The sequence below is a fragment of the Cynocephalus volans genome, chromosome 9 (genome assembly GCF_027409185.1).
Source record: "Cynocephalus volans isolate mCynVol1 chromosome 9, mCynVol1.pri, whole genome shotgun sequence".
In the NCBI taxonomy this organism is placed as follows: Eukaryota; Metazoa; Chordata; class Mammalia; order Dermoptera; family Cynocephalidae; genus Cynocephalus; species Cynocephalus volans.
The window spans coordinates 106,775,580-106,794,000 of NC_084468.1; the positions used below are offsets into that span (position 1 = coordinate 106,775,580).

An 18,421-nucleotide genomic window follows, 5' to 3' on the forward strand; every position below is an offset into this window, starting at 1 on the left:
TAGAATATGGTGTCTACTAGTACAGTTTGGAGCCACAGCTTTCATTCATGCTTAAGCACCAACAGTATCAAACACCATTGATTTTGTACCATCAGTGCAAATATCAACACAGTGAAAAAGGCAAATAACATCTTAGTGTTATGAAAATAGTTTCAAAATTGCAGACTGCTTTGAAAAGGCCTCAGGGACCCCAGAGGTCCACAGACTACTGCTGGCCCATAGTGACCCAGGATCTGATATTCCCTGACTCACTTTCATCAGTTCATCCTAGTGCACACAGCAGTCTACCTGTGGAGATACAGATGAGTAAGATATAGCCTCTTTCCTGATTTTTGTTGTCTTCGAATGATTGCGAAACAAGAAGAATTAAACTCCTGAGAAGAGATGGTTTTTAGAAAGAGAAATCATTTCCTGAAAAGGTATCTGAGAAGGTTTTGCCTAGGTCCCAGTATGTTCCAGACAATTCTTTCTCTGGGGTAAAATAACTATATTAAAATAGACAACAATACATAAAGATGGGTTAGCTAATTAGCAATTAGGGGAAAATATATATCAATTTAGACTCAAGAAAATATAGATAAATTTTATAAGTAAAATGAAAAATAAAGCCATACGGGAGACAGGAAAAAATAGAATTGTATAGAATTTTATAGAATTTAGGAAGTTGGAAAGCGTATTATTAGTTTGCTAGGGCTGCCATAACAAAATACCACAAGCTGGGTGACTTAAGCAATAGAAATTTATTTTCTCATAGTCCTGGAGGTTAAAAGTTGGAGATAAAGGTGTTAGCAGGGAATGAAAAAAATCTTCTGAGGTCTCCCTTCTTTTTGTAGATGGCCGTCTTCGTGTGTCTTCACATGTTCTTCCCTCCAAGTCTGTCAATGTCTTATCTTTTCTTCTTTTAAAGACACCAGCCACATTAGATTATGGCCCACACTAATGACCTCATTTTAACTTAATTACCTTTTTTATGACTATCTCCAACTACAGTCACATGCTGAGATACTGGGGGTTAGAACTTCAGTAATATATGAATTTTGAGAGGACACAATTCAGCCCATAACAGAAAGGAACTGTCTGATCTCAAAAGAAACAAAAGCAAAAAGGGGAGGAAAAAATTAAAGACTAAACACTTCAATGTGTCACAAAAATTTTTAAATGTAAGCAAAAATTTGGGAAAATATATGCAAAGTGTTAAATCTTTATAAATAGTTCATAAGCCTGGCTGGGTAGCTCAGCTGGTTAGGGCCTTGTGCTAAGACCACCAAGGCCTGGGGTTCGATCCCTGTACCAGTCAACCACCAAAAAAAAAAAAGAAAAAAAATAGTTCATAATAATGAAAAAAGTAATACTATGACTCCAATAACTAAATGTAAAAAACATAAACACATGAACAGTTCACAAAGAAGGCGACTACTGAACAAATATATGGAAATCTATTACTTTCACTTGTAATCAATAATATAAGGGTAGTTCAAAAAGTTTGTGGAAAAAGAGAATTAAAAATAATATAAATCTTTCCATGAGCTTTTGAAGTACCCTCATATTAAAGCAATATAACTTTTTTTTATCTTGCCTTTTAAATTAGAAAAACAATATTTAAATGATAACACTATATGCTACAGAGGAGGCATATGCTCATCAACTGTGATGTTTTAAAGCAGTAATAAAACCCTTTCCAAAAGCAACTTAGCAATATGTAACAAACGTATAAATGTGTGACTGTATTTTTACTGCACAACCTCAATTCTGGATATTTAGTCTAGAAACACAATACAAAGTAGGTAAGAAGTAATAATTGAGGCATTATTTAAAACAGGGACCTAACGGTCCATTAACAGAGAAATGGTGCATACATCCATTTTGTGAACTATTATGCAGCTATTGAAAGTAAAATAATGAAGACTATAACAATGCAAAAAGCATTCAGGATAATAATAAAAACAGCATATAAAATTGTATGTATATTTCACTAAGAAATACGTCAAATAAATTTAATTGGTGGTAAACAGAAGGATTATGGACTTTCCCCTCCTATTTTTTGTGCTTTTCTATAAAATATTTACATTATTTTAAATAAAATTTTGCATTTAAAAAATAAAATTTTTATAAGATAAAAATTAATAACTATGAGATTATATGAATTCTCTGTTTAACTCTGCATAGTTTTCAGAGTAGGAACCTGGATAAAGAGATATCTAAGGTGGTAGGCACCAAATCTTCCCACTATTTATTTTCTTGTTTCCCTTCTCAGGTCCTGGCAGTGCACATTAACAACTTTTGAGGAAAATGGTACTCGTATCATTATTATTATGTTTTTGATTTATAGCAAGCAAACCAAAATAATGAAAACCTGATGAAGTGGACAGAAATGATCTTTTAAAAAGTGACCTTCGGGGGCCAAGCCCGTGGCGCACTTGGTAGAGTGCTGCGCTGGCAGCGTGGCGACGCTCCCCCCGCGGGTTCGGATCCTGTATAGGACTGACCGGTGCACTCACTGGCTGAGTGCCGGTCACGAAAAAACGACAAAAAAATAAAAATAAAAATAAAAAAATAAAAAATAAAAAATAAAAAGTGACCTTTGGGGGCCGACCCCGTGGCACACTCGGGAGAGTGCGGCGCTGGGAGCACAGCAGTGCTCCCGCTATGGGTTCGGATAAGGATGGCCGGCGCGCTCACTGGCTGAGCGCAGTGCGTCCGGTCACAAAAATGCCAAAAAAAAGACCTTTGGGGAATATGAAGAATATTCCAGGGCTAGATCAAATCTTAGAAGCCATTAATACGTTTTCTCTTTTGGATTCACAAACCTCTTTCATAGTACTGTATAATCTTTCAAAGCCCTTGGGAATTTTAGTAATTATCTCATTTTTTTATTGTGCATGATAGGTAGACAATTTTAAAGATAAGGTATTTTGCATTGCTATATTTAAGGTAGCATTATAACATTCATCTTTATATAATCTTTATAATATTTATAATAAAAAATATACTGGCAATGTTTATTTTCCATTTGACAAGTGATGCCCACTGTTTATTTTGCATTAAATTAATTGTGGGGGAAAAAAGTAATACCTGGGTGATCCTGCCACTAAAAAGAATTTTTAAAGTAAGAGTTTACTTTGAAGATCAAAATTATTTTAAAACATTGAAATTGAGGCCATGATAAAGCATCAAAAATAGATATAATATGATATTTGGAATTCTTTCATTTTGCTTCTAAAAAAGTCAAGTGATCTATTATTTTTAGTATTGTTGGAGTGAGCAGGACTGAAGCCATATTGAGACCTAAAACTGCATGGGATATAGGCAAATTTTTAAAGACACAGGTTTTTTTTGGCATGCATCTCTCTGAATTCCCTCTTTTCCCATGGTTATTTGATATTTTGAGCGTTGGTTATGGGGCAAGATGACATTACTTACACGAATGTAAAGTTGTTTTCCAGCCAGCCTGAAGCTGCAGACTTGCACGTACTACCCAGGCACTGAGATAACAGCAAAGATGGGAGCAGAAACCAGAGAGATTCTTGGCGAGACCTTGCACCTGAGACCTTGCATGAAGCCCTCGCTGCTCATGTCCCCCTCTCTCCTGCTTTTCATTTTCCCGCATTCCATTCCCTCAGCCCCCCTTTTAAAAACCCTTCAGTAAATCTGAGTCTTTGAGATGGCTTTAATCTGGCCATGCTCCTTCAGGTTTACTGGAGAGATGGGTAAGCCCAGCACTTCTCTTCAGGTCACCGGTATTCCTGAATAAAAGCTGACTTCCATTTTGACTTTTGTTTGTTTGTTTCTTGTCTAGGGACAGGCAGCCAGGCCTGTGCCCTGTATCAGTACCATGTTTTGTTTCTAAATGATCAGCAAATGTTTCAAACTACAAATAATTAGAATGGTGGGAGTTTTTATTCACAATAAAGGAAATGCCCAGTCAGATAAAATTGCCACTGTATTTTTTCTTTTTAAATATGTTTAAAGGTACTAGAGACATCTGGGTGGCTCCCCCCAAAAAATCAACAGAAGATGTTTGCTTCTAGATGAGATAAAGATTGTCTTCAGACAAATTTGCAGAATTATCATGCACCTCATTAATTTATAACCTTATCGACATAAAGCAGCCATTATAAATTATATGACTCATGACTAAAAATAAAAGCAATTTAAACTGATTAGAGGTTGAAGGTTAAAACCATCCACACAGTTAGTGGTTGTCGGTTGAGTGTCTGAGTCATGAGTATACACATTAGTTTCCACTCCCATGTGGTACAAATTTGGAAACTCTCAAACTCTTGTTTTAAAAGGAAAAAAATATATAGAAACCCATTTCGGGCTGATTTTTTAAAAAAGGAAAGACACAGAGAGATCATTATTACCTTGGATGATGACATCACCCCTCTGAAACACCTCTATGATTCCCAGGGACCAGGAACCCCAGTGCGGTATAACCAAGTTTGACTGAACTAGTTATGAAGACCAGAGAAGTTAAGTGATTTGTCGTAGTCCACACAATGACATTTACCTTCTCATTTACAAAGCTGCTTACATATGGCTTATGCATTTGAAATACAGACATATTCGACATGACCGGATAAAGTAGTCATCCTAAATTGTACTAAATTTGTTTTTACTAATCACAATGTATGTCATTTCTAAGTTTTTATAGTGCATAGAACCCTTTGAAGACATTGGATACCATTCTTCATAGTTCCCTATTTTATTTCAAGTCTATGAACCCAAGATTCTCAACAGATGTGAATTCCATAAAGTCATGGGTGCTCAGTAAACTTTAGCACAGCAGACACTTAACAAAGTACTAAACATTTAAAATAATAAGCCTAAGATGCAGTTTGAGTGTTGTCTTCTTTCCTTTATCTTATCTGTAACTGAGAAAAGAACTAAGAAGAGCAAAGAGATTTTTTAAAAAGTGAGAGATGTCACAAGGAAAGAAAAATCCTGGGGCTTTGACAATCTTTAATTAATTGTAAGTACCTGAATAGACAAGTTATTTTTGATCCTGTTAAAATGCTCCCACCAACTTCTTAAGTTTTGCTTTTCCAAATGTGCCTGTTAACAGTGAGTAAGGCAAGTACTTGCTGACCCAGAGCTAACTTTAACCTCAAGAGAAGAACTAATTCTGACAGCAATCCCCTTAACTAATCCTCACCTTGCCTGTATGCTACTGCATTAATACCTCATGTCTTAGGATGGGGTTCCTAGAAGCAAAACACAACAAGATTTGGATTCACTGAGGGAATGCTCTCAGGAGAAAGGGACCAAGGGAAATAGGAAAATGCAGAGGAAGAGGCTAAACAAAAATTTGATCTCAGCTTGGGTCTGGCTTCAGCCTAACTCCTGCAGGAGCTCTGGAGCATGAACTGCACCAAAAGTTTAGGCCCACCTTGAAACAAGAGGCCAACCTCTTTGCCTCCACCCCAGTCAGTCATTGGCCATGGAAGGGGGAGGCATAGCATCCAGGGCGAGGCTGCCTCCTTTTGGCTGAGGGCAATTCTCTGGAGAAGTGATTAGCTGGGAACTGTTCAGGAGTATCTGGGAGGTGGGTGCACTGGCCCTGTAGAGGGGATGTGGGCAGGACGTGTATAACATCAACAGCATCCACTACCCCTTGTCTTCACTTGCCTTCTTGACTAACACCTCAAAACTATGAAGAAGGAAAAGGATGACATATTAAAACTATAACAGTTTTACCCAAGTGTAGTAAATAGAGGAAAAACAACCTGTTAAGGATGCTACAGTTGTGAGAGTCATGGACCAAAAATAAAAATTAAAAAATGTATACACATGGTATGGACACCATAGCTTTATTTTCATACCTCTCTGGTCACTGTATTCCAAGGATCCTAGGCTGAATGTTCTTAGCTCGATCTGCCACTTTTTCATTCAGCATTTTTCTAAACCCAATTAGGAAAATGACTAAATATTTTGTTCCCTGGCCACAATCAAAAATTTCCACACTTAGAATGCTGGACAATACTATAAAACTGAAAGTATCATTTATTATAGAAATGCCCTATCTTTATTATATGGAGTATATAAAGTATTTTGTAAAATATAAAGTAACATATAACAATGGAAAAATTCAATATTTTATTCAGTTTTGAGGCATGACATAAAACACATAAAATTTTTTAAATGTTTAAGACAAATACTATTAGCATAGCACAAAAGGTAATTAAATATTCTACAATGGTAGCAAAAAATGTATAAAGATATTTTCTTAATTTAACTCCCAAAAAGTAGAAATTAAGAAGTAATCTTTAAAGAGCTTTATGTAGTTCTATTTAATGTTCATCTTTGTCTTAATGTCTAGAAAGCCTTTCTGTGTGATAGCAATGATTTTAAAGCATCATGTATTTAATTGTTTTTTAAGACTGATAAATCTCTTTGAGCTATGATAACAATGCATATGCTTGTAAGACTTGGTGAGAATGGACTGAAGATGCTCAGGATGCTAAATATAATTCTCTGAGAGATTTAAACCTAACTGGTTAAAAAATACTTTGAGTATTTTAGAATCTATGAAGAGAGCAGGGAACTTACTGGCCTGTATCTCCTTTCCTATTCAAGTCATGAGGTGTTGCATGAGATATCACCAGTATTCAGCTCAGTTGTGTAATAAATCAAATACAGATACATCACAATCTATTTTGTGTAGAAAGAGGAAATGAAATCCGTGATAGGAAAAAAAAAAATGTCAGTCATTATAAGAAATGATGGTAAGAGATTTCTCAAAAGGAAATGAAGGGTTGACCGGTTAGCTCAGTTGGTTAGAGCACGGTATTATAACTCCAAGGTCAAGGGTTTGGATCACTGTACAGACCAGCTGCCAAAAAGGGAAATAAAACACACCAGGTGTTGTTAGCCATGTCTTTTCAGACAGTGATTGCTCTTTCCTGTTTCTCCAGAACTCAGAATGGACCTAATGGGCAAGACATGAAGTCAGTTCTTGATATTTTATTTAGTATTAAAGCATCAAGGCAGAAATTATAAGGTTATAACAAAATAGCAAAACCCCCAACTTTAAAAATACTCACCACACCACTGACTAATTTCACATTACTGAAAAGCAACAAACAAAATTCTAAGACACAAAGCAAACAATATATGTTTTAGAAAAATTTTTAATGTTTTCTTTTGAACAATTCTATGAAACTTAAATATGTAATGCAACTACATTTTCTATTAACCCATTTTGCTGTTTTCTTTTGAACAATTCTATGAAAATTAAATATGTAATGTAATTACATTTTCTATTAACCCATTTTCGTCAATTCTTCACTCAGGGCTCAATGGTTCTAGGATTATCAGTGATGCCTAAAATTCTAAGCAAATATCACTAAGTCATAGCTGGTTGTAAAATTTCTTCATTTCTATTAAAAAAAATCTCTTCAGTGCTTGGACAAGGGAAGGACTTGTATGCTACATCATGATGACCTTTTATTTTTATTCGTATTTTGTTGGCAGTTCAGTTAAGTTGGTTTCAACATTTATTGAGCACCTACTATATGCCAGGCACTGTACTAGATGTTGGAGGCACAAAGATGAGTAATACATGGTTCCTGTCCCCAAAGAGTTTACAATCTCTTGAAGACAAACAGGTAATGCAAAGACATAGAGTTTACTCTAAAACGAACAAAATATGTCAATAATGTAGTAATATTCGGCCTTTAACTACAATGGTATGTCGTTGTTTGTAATGTCAAGGCAGACAATTAAAATGCATGTTCATGTGATAGAACAGTAAAATCATTAAGACCTAACTTTTAAAGATTCACATGATAAAGGTAGTTAATACTAAAAATTTACACCATAGTTTTTCAAGTATTTCATACTTAGAAATATTATTGCCCACATTTGTGCTATAGTCAAAGCCATAATTCCAGGTTGCTGTATCATTCACATCTCAGCACGCTGGGATTCAGCTTCTCACTGAGTTTATGAATTAGAATGGCCAATTCCTCAGTTGCTTGGCTCTTGTCCTCCAAAAGTTCATAACGAAGGCTGGAGATATCTTGCTTGATTTCTTTTAATTCACCTATAATATTTGTATTAGAAATATACAAAATTGGTAATTTGCTCTTTGGATTTAGAAAAGAACAAAGAGTGAAATTCAAACAATAATGAATACATTTTGCTTCATCAAGTCTCCAATGTAGTAGTTCAAATTTTTTTCTTTAAAATATTTTAGAAATATGTTTTTAAAAATATACTGACCTTTGAAAAAAGCTATAAAATAGTCCAGCTATGTTGTTAATAGCAAAACTCAGCTTAAAGGATTGTTCTTTGGCTCACTCAACTTTTAACACAGGGTGATCTCTACAGCCAGGATGTCTACTTTCTGTTTACAGGGAGTCTCTTTGTTTCCCTCAAGCATAGGGTTGACACCTAGATGGAACGTCTCCCATTGCTAGGATCAAAGGAAATCCTAGCAAACCTAAACTTTATTAAAAATGAAGAAATATATTTAATAGGCAAATACATAGAAGAAGTAAATGTTCAAATTTGAAGTAAGGAAAGGAAAGGAAAAAGAGTAGGGGTGTTTATTAGGGAAGACAGTGGTAATGAACATGGAGTCAAAGAACAAACAAATTAGTTTGGCACAGAGAATTGATGCATACGGAAGTAACAAGCAATGTTCAAATTGACATTTAGATGTGATACCATTGGCAATGTGTAAATTCCATACTCTCTAAAAGGAGAGTTTGGGCTCTTAAAACACAACGGCTCTCACAGTTCAGCTTGGTGGTATTTTGAGTGTATGTATGTAGATTGCAATTAAAAACTGGATTCTTGCTGTGGATTGAATGTCCCCCCAAAACTCATTGAAAACAATCTCCATGGTAGCAGTGTTAAAAGGGTGGGAAATCTTCTTATGGCAATTGAAATGTGAGGCCTTTACGAAGTGATTAGATTGTAGGGACTGTACACTTTTGAATGGATTAATCCATTGATGGTTTAATGGGTGGTCACGGGCATCGTTCTGACAGGTTTAAAAGGAGAGCAAGTGAGGAGGTTAGTTAGCTCTCTTGCTCAGCCTATTCGCCATGTGATATACCCTGAGTTGCTGTGGAGAGTTCCCACAGAGAAGAATGCCCTCATCAGATGTGTTTCCTGGACCAAGGACTTCTCAGCCTCTGAAACTGTAAGAAATAAATTCTATTTCTTTATAAATTACTTGGTTTCAGGTATTCTGTTATAAGCAACAGAAATGGTCTAATACAATTCTCTTGCAAGTGGCTGTAATACATAGATAAGCCACTGACCTTGAAAAGTGAACACTGGGGCAGGAATTTACCTTGATTCTAAGAAATGATTTTTCAAATCATTGGTACTTTGACTTAGCTTTTTATAATAGAATGGTGTGTAAAACACACCTTTGATGATATTTTCCTGGTATCTTTATGATGCTTTAAGGTATAATTTCTACATTCTTCTATTATATATATATATATATATAAAAGTCAGAACTTTTTTTTCTGAAGGAATTCTAACTCTTCCTCAAGAATACACACAAATCGGGCCGAGCCCGTGGCGCACTTGGTAGAGTGCGGCGCTGGGAGCGCAGCGACGCTCCCGCCGCGGGTTCGGATCCTATATAGGACTGGCCGGTGCACTCACTCACTGGCTGAGTGCCGGTCACGAAAAAGGACAAAAAAAAAAAAAATACACACAAATCATTTGTGGATTCCTTTTGTGGCAAAAAAAAAAAAAAGTGCTTCCTTTGGCATATGGCACTATAGAGGGAATACATGGATCTAATTTGAAATCACAAGTCCAGTCTTTAGTGGGAGGAATGAATGCTCACTCCATTCAGTCCCGTAATGGACCCACTTTTACCTCCCTCTTGCCATATCCTTCTTTCTTGTTCTTGTGTCATGGTGAGACTATACACTAACTGTGGTATTTAGTCTGCCAATATAGGAAACACAAATTATTCAACCTCTTTGGATGTCAGTTTCCTCATTTGTTAAATGAGGAGGTTATTAAGCTATACGATCTACTTTCTTAGTCAAGAGTTTTGTTCAAAACTCCAAATGCTCATTTTCCTCTTTTGTGCAAAGGCTTGGAAAATACTCATTTTTAACGCTGTTGTGGCTGTCCAATTCCTCCCACTTCACTTTCATTTTCTTTTCTCTGGTACAACGGATCAGATTTCTGCTTTCTAAACTACAACCTCACTCCAATCCTATCTCCCTAAGACTGTTTCTAGGTCACCACAACTGAAGTTTTGCTAGTTCACAATCACATATTCTTAGATTTCTTTACTATATAGGAATACCATTGGATTGACTCAGATTTGCAAGGGATTCCTTTTATTAACCAAGTAATGGCTTCAAAGCCCATCAACAATTTTACAAAGCTTAGCCTTTTCTTCTCTTATCAGTGTAGATAGATCTAGTGGCATCTCACTGGAATTGGAAGATACAGTTTCCATTTTTAGGGCATCTTGTTTCTCTCAGGTTGATTTCTTTCCAACTCTGGGCTTGTGCTTTGGTCTACCCTCAGCTTTTGATGAAAAATTTTTAAAGTCCAGACAGATATTCTGCCTAGGATATGCCTTGAAAAGTTCTGCTTAAGTAAGCACTCGAGGAGAAAAGTAAAATTCAGAAGAGAAACACCAGATGAAAAAAATGGTTTAGAGATTTGTTTCTGGACAACAAAATAGATGTTTTTCTGAAGATGTGGATTCTGTCTGACTCAACTGTTCTTTTACCTGCATCACTGGAAAAACGTTGTTAACATGATGTGAACTCACTAAAAATAGAACTGACAGTACTGTTTACCCTACGTAAGAAGGATTTTAAAACTCCTAGAAAGATGGCAGTCCTTACATCTGAGAATTAGTTAGGGTACTCTGAGTAGAGATAAATTGCCTCTGATCAACCTTTTTAATAACTGTTTCTTTAAAAACATGGAGTTTTAGAAATGTAACACAAGATCTTCCTGTTAGTCATGGAGGAACCCAAACTGTAACCTGGGGTTGAATTTTCAAAGTATGCTTCAATATGAAGTTTTCCAAGTTCATAGTTAGTTAGAAAAGGATATTCCTCAAATTGGAGATGCTTACCTTCATTAACTTCATCATTTTCTTTGTCTACTTGTGCTTTCAAAACATACCGTTTTATAAGTCTTTTCATTATCTGCTGTTGGGCAAAAAGAAATGATTAGATCACCAATAATACACATAAGTACCCTGGATCCTATTCTCCAAAAAGCCATACATACCTGTAAAGCAAACAACTCAGGGAAGAAGAATTTTATATAACTATTTACAGGAGAATTACCAGGTTTCAGAACTTAACATTTTTTCACCTTCCACTGAGATTTATTGCATAATCCACAAATAATGCTTTTCTTTGCCTTTTTTTTTTTTTTTTTTTTTGGCCTCAGGAGTGGAAGAAGCTTTAAAAAAAGGTTAAGATGGAAGATTTCAATTCATGGTTTTTCTTTCAGCTAATGGTTTCTCTGTAAGGTGCCTTGACACTGCATTATCACCGAGAAACAATACCTTATTTCTCACTATTAAAAAAAAAAACAAACCTATGAATATATGCTCAATACAGAGAATTTGGAAAATACAGAGAAGAAAAAATGAAATGAACAAAAACATTGATAACCCCACCATCCAAAGATAATCACTGTTGTTATTTTGGTGTATGTCCTTTAAAATCTTTTCTTTAAATTTTATATTTACACTAATTGCCACATGTATTACATTATATGTTTTCTAAATACTATATATTCTGTTATATTGCATGCTTTCCTCTCATAGCAATATAGATTGTGACTATTTTTTTATTGCACTGATGAAATAATTCAAAAACTTTATTGACCTAATTAGAATATGCCAGATGAGAAACAATATTGCACAGAAAGTTGTACAGAATTTTTTACATAGAAAACTTAACATCTGTACCATATACATTTATCCATTTGAAAAAATTTTCTACATCCACTGTTAGATTGTGACTATTTTTAAATCTAAATAAATGGTGAGGGCTGCTAGTTAGCTCAGTTGGTTAGAGCACAGCGCTGATAAAACCAAGGTCAAGGGTTTGGATCCCCATAATAGCCAGCTAGCCAACACCCCAAAAAATACTGTTACGGGATACTTGTTTATCTATATGAAAAAAATTAAATTGGAGCCTTACTTCATATCGTGAACACAAAAACTAATTCCACATGCATCTCAAATGTGAAAGACAAACATTTTGAATCCTTTAAATGAAAGTATATGAAAATATGTTTATAAATTCAGGGTAGAGCTGAATTTTTAAAAAACAAGGTAAAAATTCTAATTGCAAAAGAAAAGATTGATAAATTCAACTTCATTACAATTTAAAACTTCTGTTTATAAAGATACAATAAGGAAAGTTAAAAGGCAATATACAAACTGGGAGAATATATTGGTAATACTTATAAGTGACAAATAATTTGGATTCAAATATATAAATAACTTTAATTCAATAAGAAAAACTCAACCCAATAAAAAAAATTGGCAAAAGACAAACAGGTATTTCACAGAAAAGGAAATGTGAATGGTCAACAAACCTATAAAACAAGCTCAGACTCCTTTCATGGGGAAATACAAATTATGACTAAAAGGAGGCACAATTTTACATTTTATAAAAGTAAAATTAATAAATCTGATAATGCCAAATGTTTAAAGGTTATGGCTCAGTGGGGACTTTATACTTTACTGGCATGAGCGTAAATAGACAACTTTGAAAACAATTTGGTATTATCTCTTAAGGTTGAACATTTGCATATCCTTTCACCCAGAAAGTCCATTCCTTGGTATACAGCCTAGGGAAACTTTGCACATTTGGACCAAGAGACATGACAACAATGTTTACAGCAACCCTGTCTGAAATAGCAAAAAACTGGAAACAATCTAAACAAACATCAACAGGAGAATAGACAAATAAATTGTGGTATGTTACACTATGTAACGTTACGGTTTTCATTAATGAAATTAATGAACCATAGGCACACATAACAATGTGGATGAATCTTAGAAGCATAATGTTGAATGAAAATTTTCAGCTGCAGAAGACTTCATGAAGTATGAAACTATTCTTATAAAACTTAATAACAAGTAAGTCTATTTAATATATTTTTAGAAATCTCTATATGTAATAAACTTATACGTAAACTTATATGTAATAAACGCTTCATAATAAATTATGTGTTAGACATATTCTTGTGCATGTACCAGATATCACATTTAAAAGTTAATAAAGGAAAGAAAAAAAAAGGCCTGAACTAAAATGCAGACAGAGTGAGAATGGAAAATATATCTCTATTTTAAGGAAGTAGAAATTATGAACCTAAGTGACCCACTAGATGGCAAGGTCAAGTAAAAGGAAGGAATCTAGGATAATTCAAAATGTCTGTTTCAGAGAATAACAACAGATCAAGAGAGAGCCCATGCTATTGAAAAAGAAAAGCCCATTTTACCAGTCACAATAAAATGTAAAACCTGTGGAATAGTGTGGAATCTAGACCCCAGGAGCAACCCATAGCTGGATGAATCTTAAACTGGACTCATTCATTCATTCAGCAAATGTTTATTGAGTACCAGTTCTGTGCCAGGTACTGTAGAAGGTGCTAGGGATACAACAGTGAACACAATCCCTAGTCCACTGAAACTTCACGTCTATATGGAACAATCCACTATGATGGGAAAATACATCAGGGATCTTATTAAGTTTAGGGGACAATGAAGGTAGATTCCTGCAGAAAGAAAATACAAAGTTGCATATCAGTTACATGTAGCCGGAAAATTGGAGGAAAAGAAAAAACAAGTAGTGTTGGAACAATGGACTACCCCTATGGGAAAGTTAAAATTAGATCTCTGCCTTATACCATATACAAAAAAAGAGATAGCCAAATGGATTAGAGATCTAAATATGGGCTGGTTAGCTTAGTTGGTTACAGCATGGCTATAACATCAAGGCCAAGGGTTCAGATCCCAGTGCTGGCCAGCCGCACGCGCACGCGCACGCGCACGCGCACACACACACACAAAGATCTAAATATGGAAAGCAATTTTTTTTAAAGAAAAAGGGAAATATTTTTGGAAAAGATATTTCCATGCCATAAGGAAAACATTTATACAATAAAGAATACCAGTGAAATATAACCTTAAGTCAGATGGAATTTTTCTTGTTGTTCTGGAATTATTTATAAGCCCCAAACTGATGACAAAGCATGCTAAGTACCCTATGGTCTAAGAACAAGTGGCCATTAGCAGTTGGGGCCAGCTACCTCCCCTCACCGCTTACTGAGAATCACCAGACCAGTACCGAATTTACCACCCACTTCCTCTTCACCCTCTTCCCAAGGAAAAGGACTGAGACATGAAAGGGATCATGGGTCTTTTGCAGAGAGAGATTATTCTCTCCCTCCCCTGTGTGAAAGGGAAGAAATGCTTCCCTCTCCCCTGAATTTAAGGGAAGGAGGGAATTCAAGGCAATCACCCATAAAGATTAGGATTGCCTAAAAGAAAAGGAGTTTGACATCTTGTTTCCAACTGAGTGTCTACTCTGGCAGACTTGCTGACCTGCTCCTGGCAGTTAAGTTAGGGAGGAAAAAGAACTCAGAGTTAAGAGAGGAGCCGCCATTGGGTCAATCTGTACTCCCATTATTTGACAACAGATAGGAATTTCCACTGCGTTGGGTGGAAGGCAGTAATACAAATTAGTGGGAAAGAAGTGTCTATTCAGTGAATGGGTCTAGGACAAAGGGTTGTGATAATAGAAAAGTTTAAAATTAGATCCATGCAACAAGTCAGAGCCAGATCTCTACATCAGAAAACTGTGCTTAATTTTTTCCTAAAAATTAAGATGAGGCAGAATGTATTTGTAGTTAAGAATCTCTGAACTCGAATACGGGCTTTTATTTACTGGCTGAGTGAACTTAAGGTACTCAAACTCTCTAAGCTTCCATTTCCTCATCTATATAATGGAGGTAGTAAGATTCAGCCCATAAATTCTTGTGCAGATTAAATAATCAAATGCATGTACTAGCATAGTTCCTGCTTTAAAAGGTTTACTGTTACTATTATTTAATAAAGTTTGGAGATTAAGATATTTCTAACCACACTTCGTTGCATAATACCCCTAAAATATTTATATAATGTTATTTGAAACCATGCTTAGAAAAAGTCTATGTAAACTCACATTTACTGCCAGAAAGGAAAATTATAGGAAAATAGAATATTTTAAAAATTCATATAGAGTTCAGGTTCCCTAGAAACATCCTGAACAAAGCTACTTATATTAAATTCCCTCATTGAAGGGAAAATAAGAAGACATATTCATCAATATTTTATCTTTGATCTGCAGGGAAAATTATGGTTGCAGGCTTAAAATTTTCCCCTTCAAAATCTGATGTGTGTTAAGATTGCCAAATATCCCACAAAAAATTTCTTCTTAATATTTACAGCTTAAATATACTCATTCACCATTACACCAAGCTTAAGCCTCTCTATAAGCAAGATGACACTTGATGTTGGACTGAAGTCAGTTTCCCTACACATGACACTACCTGTTTAATAGTCTATCGCTTTGCTTGTGTTGAAAAGATAATTCACGTGAATTCCAAAATGATCTGCAGCTCTGAGAAGGGGGCAAAGATTAGCCATTTCCTACTATTGGGAAGCTTGTCTGGTGAATCCAAGCCAATATTGTGTAACAATTGACGAAGACTCTCTCTCCTTGAGGTCTCTTTTCTCCTATTGCAATAGTTCCAGAATAAAATCTGTTTTTACCACTAATGTCCAGCTCTGGTTTTCTTTAACACAATTAAGAATGTGAGCTGCAAGGACAAATCATCTGGATTTGAGTTGTGACTCCATCATTTACAAGCTATGGAAACTTGGAGCCTTAATCTGTATAATGGAAATGTTAGAATGTAGCATGTAAGAGAGAGAGTACATGTAAATTACATGTGCTCAATTAATGTAACTATTATTCTCTCATTATCATCTATGCTTCCATAAAGCAAATCCTGATTAATCTATCTTAATAATGGTACCGTAGGCAAGGACCATGAAACTCATGTAACAAGTAGAAGTACCATTTTAAATACTATCTTTAAATTTCCAACTGATTCTTTAATCAAAGCTGGTACTATAAAGTTAAACTAACCAATAACAGATTCATATTTTTTTCCTCTTGGTCAAATTGCTAACTAACACAATAGAACTCTACAGATAACTTCCACATTCCACAAACCTCCAGGGATTATCCAGAATTCTTTTTACGAACCTGTGAGTCACTCTTTAAGAAAGACATTGTGGCTCTGTAGAGCAGCCTATGGATTTTCTCTGTGTAGAGTATGGGAGCCTGGAGAGAGGTTCTAAAACTGGAATTGAGTGGTAGCCAGGTAAAGACCCTAGGTGGTAGCTACCTCAAGCATTTCTTTTTGCAAATAAGCCCAAGCTCATTGTCAACCCTCCATTAAGACTGGGAGAAGGAATAAGGTATGGGTAGTTGCATATCTGGTGGGTGGTTGGATATCTTTCTTTCCAAAAGGAGTCAAGGCTTTTCTTTCATTTGCTTATTTTTTATTGATTCAAATTCAATTAACAATTGATAAGCACTCTATAAGGTATTTTTACATTTATTCTCTCATTTCATTCTACAGAGAGGTCAAATTTTACAGTCATTGGTAGGTTCTGTACTATGAATTTTAGCAATCTAAAAAGTGTGAGTGAAGATAATGAAACTGATTTGGACACATATAAAGAACTCAGAAAGAGAGTAAAATTTTAGAGATAGAAAAGACCTTGGAAGTCATACTACTCATTGTGGGACTCCCTGACAGACTACCACTACACAGCCTCTGTATAAATACATCTGTGATTCAGAGTCTGCTACTTTTTTCAGACAGCTGGTGTAATCCATGTTTGGACAACTTGAGCTGTTAGAAAACTTCTCTGTATTCTAACCACTGGTCAAAGTTCTGCTCTTTGGGGCAACAGAGAATAAATTTACTTCTTCTCCTACTTCATTGACTTTCAAATATCCCCTCTTCTGGGTTCCCCTGGGTTTTATTTATTTATTTATCTTTCATGTTATTTCTATTTATTTCTATTTCATATAGAGGCATGCCTATACCACATAGCATTTTGCAGTGTTGTGTGATGTTTGCCTACTTTTTTACTTTCCTTTCCTTCCTCCTTACCTCAACACTGCCTTCCTACATCAGTGGAGAGATCCTTGAAGTCATGGACTGTACCTTTGTATCCTTATAACCTAAGACCATGCATAATAGGGGTTGTCCTGAATGTGCCAGGAAGCTCATTGTGAATGGAGCTCAATGTGAATGTTTCATTTTGCCCCCTTTAAAGAAAAATTGCCATGTGCTTCTATTAAAACCAAACCTGCAAAGATAGGCTTCATGGACTGGACCAGAGACCAATACATGGGCCAAAGATGTTCCAACACTATCTGAGCCAAAGGTATTCCCAAGCCAAATTCAGCTGTTAAAGCACAGCTGCCACAAGAGACACCAGAGAGAATAAGATACAACCTACAGCCCAGCTTCTGTAGATCTTACAATAAATTCCTATTTCTTAATATACCTTAAGCATATCTGTGTGCTTTTAACTTGACGTAACCAAACCAACACAGATACTCAATAAAATATTGTTAAAATTAGCAGAATTTAATCATAGTCATCCTTCTGAGTCTTTAACATTCTTGAGAAAAATCATCTGCAGTTTTTAAGATAATTCTTCACACACATAAAAAATTACCTCAGCATGCTATTAATAATTAATTTTAATTTTTTAAGTACTGCTATTGATCAAAGCATTTCTGAAACTCTTCCTCTGTTGACCCTTGAGGCATATTTGAATTTCTGTCTTTGAATAAATTGGCTTGGAGAGGATACCCTCATTTGGAAGTAAACCTTATAAGATGATGGCCCTACTAGTGATGGCCAAGTGTTTTTTGAAGGTGAATGACCATTTTTGAAAAAATGTAAAGTCATGGCACTGAGCCTTGTTAATATGAATTCAGTAACTATTTGCTGAGTTCAATAACTAGAAAATAATGAATCATTTTTTGTGTGTGTCTTATAAACCAATTATAAAAGTAATTCTTTAATGATATCCTTAAAATGTTCTGAGTTATGACAGCACATTAGAATTAGTGTATCTCAAGAGTTACCACTTTGAAGGAAAAATCCCCATTTAGCAGACTAAGTGCTGGAATTTTTTGAAGATGGGTCTTATCTATTGTAATCACACTGCATGAGACAAAACCCATAACAACTAAATAACTGCTGTGATCACTTATTTCTATGGACTGAATAGTTTTGTCTACCCCACATTTATGTGTTGAAATCTAACCCCCAATCTAATGGTATTAGGAGGTGATTAGGTCATGAGGGTAGAGCC

At 35.3% G+C, this 18,421-nt stretch overlaps 1 protein-coding gene across 2 annotated transcripts in view; it reads right to left on the reverse strand.

Moving 5' to 3' along the window:
- Positions 1 to 7,901: 7,901 nt before the first annotated feature.
- The window catches only part of TRPC3 (transient receptor potential cation channel subfamily C member 3), a 65,068-nt gene continuing 54,548 nt past the window's right edge, over positions 7,902 to 18,421 (reverse strand). For both annotated transcript variants that reach the window (XM_063108496.1, XM_063108495.1), the window contains 2 exons: positions 11,078 to 11,153; positions 7,902 to 8,044 (listed from right to left, as the gene is read on the reverse strand). In XM_063108496.1, the coding sequence (XP_062964566.1) occupies positions 7,902 to 8,044; positions 11,078 to 11,153 (219 nt within the window). The remainder of the gene's footprint in view (positions 8,045 to 11,077; positions 11,154 to 18,421) is intronic.